Source organism: Leuciscus leuciscus (genome assembly GCF_965113295.1).
Source record: "Leuciscus leuciscus genome assembly, chromosome: 21".
Taxonomy (NCBI): domain Eukaryota; kingdom Metazoa; phylum Chordata; class Actinopteri; order Cypriniformes; family Leuciscidae; genus Leuciscus; species Leuciscus leuciscus.
In genome coordinates, this window is record NC_138745.1 from 36,066,453 (window position 1) to 36,074,549 (window position 8,097).

The window sequence follows — 8,097 nt, forward strand, 5'->3', positions numbered from 1 at the left end:
ACACACACAGCTGTGAGCCGGACAACGGAAACTTGGACCTGACAGAGAAAGGCGCTCAATCTGTTGAGCCCTCTCTATGTGTGCCAGACTGCATGCTGGGTAGAATCTCAGTGTCCTTCATTACTCACAGCCCTGAGAAACTGACTCCTCCACCAACTGGACAGAGTCATGACAGCTCATCACACTCACACACACACACTTCATTACAGGTCATCTTCATCCGCCGAGACTAATGCGCTCTATATGACTGAAGCACCCATCCCATCAATCACTACATATCACATAACTGCATAATCACAAACCATGGTTAACAATTGACAAGGTTTCATTTGTTAGGTAATTAATGTTAACAATGAACAATAGTTTAATTTAATTATTGTCTGTTAAAGGCACACTATGTAACTTCTCACCACTAGAGGTCGTTTATTCAGAACAAAGGCTTAGCTTGATGGCGCCGTGATTGCACTGAATCATGGGAGTTGTCGTCTCACCTCTACAGCCGGTGGAGAATATCATCATATTCATGGATGACCAGTAATGTATTAAAGATGGAATAAACGTTATGAACGCCGTTGGACTGAAATGAGCCGCTGGAGCGATTGCTAATGAGAGACGAGCTCGAGAACAGTGGAGCTTTCATTAAACCGCAGACGCCGCTACTGCTTCTTCTGGTCATGTGTGTGTGTGTGTGTGGAAACGCAGCGCTGTTTTATCATCTTATTATTGAGTGTGTTGAAAGTTATGTTATAATGCTACTATATGAGACACTTGTTGCACACTGCAGTGAGCAAGATCGATATTAGGCATGGTAAAAACACGGTACTCACGGTAAATCAAGAAAACGAGATTTAAACAATAAACGAACTGTGTTGAGCTGTATAACAATGATTAGTTTTCTTCGATGAATGTATCCACAGTTGCTCACCTGTCTAATAAAACACATCATATACTGTGTGAAATCGAGGGTGACGAGGGTATGATGTCATTGATAGGCGTGTCCTGGTTAAAACTGCTTATTTCTCTGGATTTAAACATTCTTAGAAACATTTGGGATAATGCAAGTACACAAGTCAACAAAATATGCAACATTGTTCTAGTGGTTTTTGGTAGCCTGGTTAAAACCAGACCATTCTCAGTAGTAACTGAGTTATGGTCTGGCAAAGCTTCATTAATAACTCATTTCCAAAGGGGGCGTCACCAACGGACGTCACGCAAATGCCTCTGGGCGCAATTGGATAGACCTAAAACCAATCAGAGCGATCGTCATCGTGTAAAGCCATATGCTGCGTCCCTAAGTTACACTACGCCATAAAAGTATGTACTCTCTTTGTGAAGGAAAGGTATTTACTTTTGAATGTGTAGCAAAAAAGTAGGCAAGCTTTGGGACATACTACTTCGTCATCTTTATCGGACGGATCTGTCGCGTGCGTCCTGTCACGTAAACTGCCCTGTCAATCATCTTGTCACAGTTAAAATCCTCTATTAAATCTAATTTCATTTCCTACCGTTTCGTAGAGAAATGTAGAAGCACGATCATCTGCCAGTGGGTCTTTCATGGAGACTGTCCTCATGTGTTTGCAATTTGAATATAATAATGCATTTAAAAGTTGCTGCGCCTGGCCTGCGCAATTGGATAGACCTAAAACCAATCAGAGCGATCGTCATCGTGTAAAGCCCGCCCCAACGTTTCTGATTGGTGCCGCGACTTCGAGGGATTAGAAATGGGCTTGAATGAGCTCTTTGCCAGACTACTTGCAGAGCAAATCTAAATTTGCTGGAAGTTGTCTGGGTTTTCCCAGGCTAGGTTTTTGGATATTTTGAGTAAAAGTAAAGTAAAAAGAATATATATCGTATATATCGTGTATATACCTCAATTATGCAACACTTCCGGGTTACAGGTGGTCTAGTTTTACCCAAGAATTTGATTATTAAACATGTTTTTAATAACCTCTCACTGAACCTCAGAGCTCATGGCAGCTCTTCTTTGAAAAGCTCTATATGTTATCGCTAAAAATCAATGGGCATCTGTGCTTGTTGTCACGTCCTATAGGGGTTTATATAAGTGAGGCGGTCAGCTGGCCTGTTATGGACACAATCACTCAGGACGAGAGGAGTAACAATATATCACAATACAAAAATGCAACAAAATGTTTCGTGGATGGTGACTATATTAAGTATTGTGTGTAGTTCACCCAAAATAAAAATTCAAGTTTACAGAGTTTTAGTTTACATTAAACTATTATATATAATGTATAATAATGCAATGGGGGAATATTTGTGGATCCTGATAATGTCAAATGTCTGATGTTACCAGTAAATGTGAACTACATTATTTTAAATATATCTAGTCATTGAAAGAGTGAAAGCATATTCGTCTAAAATAATTCTGTTTTCAGCTTCAGAATCATGAATATTGTTACTCTGGTGTCTCTATTGTCCTGTGCTTTGGGTTTCCAGCACCAAATCCAAGACTTTACACACACAATTTAGCATTTTAATCAACAGTACATTTCATTATATGTCTCTGAGTATCGCAATAATATCGTCTTGTGAGTTCAGTATGGTGATGTGAGGGTTGTTACACCCCGACTCAGGACACTATTTATTTAATTGAAGCACGATTAAAAACAGCCCAGAGTCATGGGACACACAAGTGATCAGAGACTAACAAAGCTAAACAAACCCAACAGAACCCTGCTGTGCTTTATATCGACCACCATCATAGGTCTCTAACTGGTCTAATTGATCAGCGATGCTCTATTTAACAGACAGACTCGCATGGAAGTAAATAATGACAAATGTTTTTGAAACAGAAAAGCTTGTTGAATTGCACTACTTGGAAAAATATATGCATTTTTATTTATTTTTTTATTAATATATTTTCAGGGCTTGCATTATTATGGGCTGAAATTCAACATGGTTGTAATATTTAAGCTGTGAATATTTCAGTTCAAAACATTTCACACACGTTTTCATTCTTAAAAATGCAATAATCCATAATATTCACCTTTCAGATTTCACTTCCAAAATGTTCATTCTGTTTAAAAATATAATATTCGACCAGCAATTTTCGTTCCATTTTATTGCGCTTTTCAAATTACTTGCATTTTAATGAATCGTGAAATGTTTTGAATTGAAATATTCACAGATTAAATATTACAACCATGTTGAATTTCAGCCCATAATAATGCAAGCCCTGAAAACACAATGCATTAAAATGCAGCAAGGTTATTAATGCAATGCATATTTGTTTCCAAGTAGTGCAATTCAACAAGCTTTTTCTGTTTCAAAAACATTTGTCATTATTTTACTTCCACAGACTCGAAACGTCTGGAACGGCTGCCCTGGCCCAATATCTCTCACATGTGTTTCTATGTCATCCAATCATATTCCTGTAACACGGGTTTAATGGCTTTCTAGGTAATGTTATTTGATCCAGCTTTAAGCTGCATTATTTTATAGACGGCAGCTATTTCTGGCTTATGGCAAAATCCCTGCACGTCTGATGAGTTTTTTTGGCCGCAGGAATCTGAGAAACATCTGTAACACATTTACTGTACGATGTTTCGCACGGCAGATTTACACAACAGCTTTGTAACGCTTTCCTCACCGGCGACGGGTTCGTGTCTTCTATAAGGACATCTCAGCATCTGAACCAAAACTTCTCATAGTGTCAACAGAAACTAGATATTATATACAAAATATACACACAATACCACCAGATATTACAAATGTGGCTCCATCGTCCCCTGTTTGACATCAATAAATGACAGTAATGTGACAAGCTTAAACTATTTAACATAAATCATGCATGCATAAATTATTATGCATGCAGCTTTTATGATACAGTACTGGTCAAAAGTTTGGAAACATTACTATTTTTTATGTTTTTAAAAAGAAGTCTCTTCTGCACATCAAGCCTGTATTTATTTGATCAAAATATTAATTGCAATATTATTACAATTTAAAACGGCTGTTTTCTGTGTGAATATATAGTAAAGTGTAATTTATTCCTGTGATCAAAGCTGAATTTTCAGCATCATTACTCCAGTCTTCAGTGTCACATGAGCCTTCACAAATCATTAATATGATGATTTATTATCAATGTTGGAAACAGTAGCACCACTTAGTATTTTGATACTTTTTCAGGATTAGAATATAGAAATAGAAATCTTTTGCAACAATATACACTACCGTTCAAAAGTTTGAAGACAACAGTGATAGTAAAGATTGATATTGTTGGAAATATTTCTATTTTAAATATATGTTGTTCTTTTTAAACTATATATTCAGACAGAAAACAACTATTTTAAATGGTAATAAATGCAACCTTGATGAGCATAAGAAACTTCTTTCAACAACAAAAATTAAATAGTAACTTTTTGACTGGTATTGTACACATATAGAGACCATTTTGAATATTTCTACTCAAAAATTGAAGTGTGTGCTGCAAAAAATTAAGGTACCTAAAATGTAAATACAATTAGATGCAGACATACTGATATTAAAAACGTTTTTAAATATTAAAATTGTGTTATTATACTCATATATGAGTGTAAATGTCCCTAGTGTTCACATCAATATTGTTAGTTCTTGTATTGTTAGTCCTGTTAGAGTAACCAGGTTAGATAACACTTCTCTGGATATAATGCTGGAATGACAACAAACTAAACTGAGGTGTTTTGAGCAGTAACCCTGACTGGAGAGGAGGAGTGTTGTGGAAGTGTGTGAGTTACCCGTGTTGTTGTGGTTGTTCGCAGGCAGCAGAGCGCTGAGCAGCACCGGGTGGGTTTTCTCCAGAGCCCAGCAGAACTCCTGGAAATGATCCCTCTCCTTCTTCTCCACCAGAGTCTTGAGGAGCAGATGGACCTTCTCGGCGGAGCTGGAGCAGTTTCTGTCGAGCTCCGCTCGCTCGGCCGGGCTCAGACTCCCTGACTGGGCCAGCAGCTCCAGAACCCGGTCCACATCTGTGACGGACTCCGACAACTTTTCCTGGCACTGCTCTAACAACTCTTTGTGCTTGGGATCCATCACACCCGGTCCGCCCCGCTACAGAACGACACAAAGCGCTGAAAACAACGACGCTCCTGTTAAAGAGTTTTTTGTGTGAGATTGAAAGAAGCAAGAAGCCATATTTGCGACTTTAGGAGAGACTCCAACGGTTTTTTTCTTCTTCTTCGGCTCCGGAGAGTCTCACATCTTTGCCAGTTCTCGGTTTCAAATCGATTGACGGTGGTGTGACGGCGCGCGTAACTTTAACTCGCTTTCGATCATTTTAAATTTGTTATAAAGTTTGACAGTTTATCACAAATTCTCCTCGCCGTAACTCCAATGATCAGAGGTGCGGCGGAGCTCCGCCATGACTCCACAACTCCGCAGCTGCTATCATCTGCCAATCAAAGCCTAGCAGAGGGAGGGGCACGGGGAATGGGGCGGGGCTCCCGCCTGCCAATCAAACCGGTTCAACGAGAGGGGAACGAGAAAGGGGCGTGGCTGCTACATGCCACTCAAAGCGGTTAAATGGGAGGGGAACCAGAGAGGGGCGGGGCTTCTGATAAAACACCTAGGCGTTCACTGGCGAGATTATTTCATTATTAACAGATGAGTACAAAGTAACAAAACACTTTCATGTTGTTGGTTTTTTCTTTTATGCTTTTCCTGTAATCGTCAACTCTTAGATAATGATGTCATCTCTATAAAACTGTTTGAACATAAACATGTGTCCGAATGTTATTTTTGTGAGTTCATATTAAATGCCTGAATATTATTAATTGAAATTTCACATGCTATAATTAATCTAAAACTATTTTAAAGTTATTTTAAACTTTTTTTTTTTTTTTTTACATTTGTACTGTTAAAAAACTGATTAACTCAAAAACTGTATTTAAAAATGGTGGAAAAGTGTATCAAATATAGTCACATATGCATAAGGTGTATGTTAATGTTAACCTAGAATCCTGGTGTTAAAAATACACAAATCCATATGTTTATAAGATCAAGCTGAGAAAATAAAACAACCATTGCTCACAAAACAGGGATTGTTTTCCGGTTGCCAAGGATATTTGGCATTTTATCTGGTTGTGGTTTAAACAGTAAAAGTCCACAAAGCACAGAATATGATATTTAGGACATGATGCTAGATCTAATGTTTGATTTTCCATTGTTAACTCTTGTGTTGTGTAATGTGTAACCTGAACGATGCTCAACACACACTCACTGTCCACATAAAACACACACAATAAAATAAGCATTGCAGCTCAGCTCATTATAAACCATTAAAGCACAAGGAAGTATTTTAATAAACAGATTTTAACTTATAAGAAACATATCGACGTTAGCAAACGTCAATTTGAAGTTCCTTTTCATATTTTTTACTTTTTATATCTTTTGAAATATATTAAAAAAATTATATCTTTGGTATTTAGATATTATCAAACTGATCCACGAACTTTGATCAAATAGAGCGACACAAATCACAAAACATCACAGAATCCATCAAATTCTTACTGATGATGTTTGTGCTGCTGCTGATTTCCCTCCAAAATGATGTCACTTCCTGTCAGGTGATGTCATTAAGGAACTGTGATTTTACACACAAAAAAAAGACTAATGGGATTGAATGCGATATTGAGGACACGGGAAATGTATTCCAATTAAAAAAAAAAAAATTTAATTAAGGATTTGATTGATTCCATTAATTATTCGTTTTTCATTGTTGAAGTTCATTGTGTAGTGATACAGTAACAAGACAAAAATGAACATCCACTCAAACCCAAGTAAAGAAATGATTTCAAACTTTAATATTTCCATGAAGGGACCTGAGAATGTAGTTTAGCTCATGGCAGGATTGATCCAGGTGTAATTTGAGCTCATGCCTTGAGATAAAACAACCGGACATATGTACGATGAGGACCTGAAAGGAGCAGTGCTCATGTGACTGTGTTTAGTGATTACATAACCACACAATCTCACCGGGTGTTTAATTTGGACACTCTCGACTCCCAGCCTGACTCATGTGAGAGGAGTTTTATTAGCTTTAGCACTGCTGGAACCAGCCAATCATAACAAAAATGGCGAGTCCGGGGCAAGTTGTCACACTATTTACACTCCAGTGAATACTTCTCAGTGTAGGTTTAAATATGAATTTAAATTTCTGTACAGATGCAAACCTTAAAGTCTTGAGTCTTAAACTGCTGTTTATTGATATACTTATAAATACATCTAAAGTACAACAAAAAATATCTATGCATTTAAAGCTATTTAAATGCTTTTCAGCAAAATAATTATAAAACAGCACCATTTTTTTAATAAAAAAAACATGTTGCCAATTGACACTTCCATTCAAAAGTTTGGGGTCAGTAAGATTTTTAATGTTTTAAAAAAAAGAAGTCTCTTCTGCTCACCAAAGGCTGCATTTATTTGATTAAAAATACAAACAAAAACAGTAATATTGTGAAAAAATATTCCAATGTAAATCAGATGTTTTCTATGTGAATATAGTAAAGTGTAATTTATTCCTGTGATCAAAGCTGAATGTTCAGCATCATTACTCCAGTCTTCAGTGTCACATGATCCTTCACAAATCACTCTAATATGATGATTTGATGCTCAAGAAACATTTATGATTATTATCAAGGTTGAAAACAGTTATTTAAATTTTTTATTTCATGATGCTATGATGAATAGAAAGTTCAAAAGAACAGCATTTATCTGAAATCTAAAGCTTTTGTAACATTAAACACTACCATTCAAAAGTTTGGGGTCAGTAAGAATTTTAATTTTATTTTTGGGGGAAATAAATAAAAAAATCAATACTTTTATTCATCAAGGATGAGTTAAACTGATCAAAAGTTACAGTAAAGACATTTATAATGTTAGAAAATATTCTATTTTAAATAAATGCTGTTCTTTTGAACTTTCTATTCTTCAAAGAATAAAAAAAAAATGACACAACAGTTCAACATTGATAATAATAATTAATGTTTCTTGAGCATCAAATCATCATATTATACTGATTTCTGAAGGATCATGTGACACTGAAGACTGGAGTAATGATGCTGAACATTCAGCTTTGATCACAGGAATAAATTACAGTTT

The 8,097-nt window shown here is 36.4% G+C and overlaps 1 protein-coding gene across 4 annotated transcripts in view; it reads right to left on the reverse strand.

The window, feature by feature from the left end:
- Positions 1–5,399, reverse strand: part of dlg5b.1 (discs, large homolog 5b, tandem duplicate 1) — a 49,298-nt gene extending 43,899 nt beyond the window's left edge. For 3 of the 4 annotated variants that reach the window (XM_082152378.1, XM_082152379.1, XM_082152377.1), the window contains exon 1: positions 4,737–5,399. In XM_082152378.1, coding sequence (XP_082008504.1) covers positions 4,737–5,031 — 295 coding nt within the window. In that variant the 5' untranslated portion in view covers positions 5,032–5,399. The remainder of the gene's footprint in view (positions 1–4,736) is intronic. The other variant, XM_082152380.1, reaches the window with a different exon arrangement.
- Between the last annotated feature and the right edge of the window lie 2,698 nt (positions 5,400–8,097).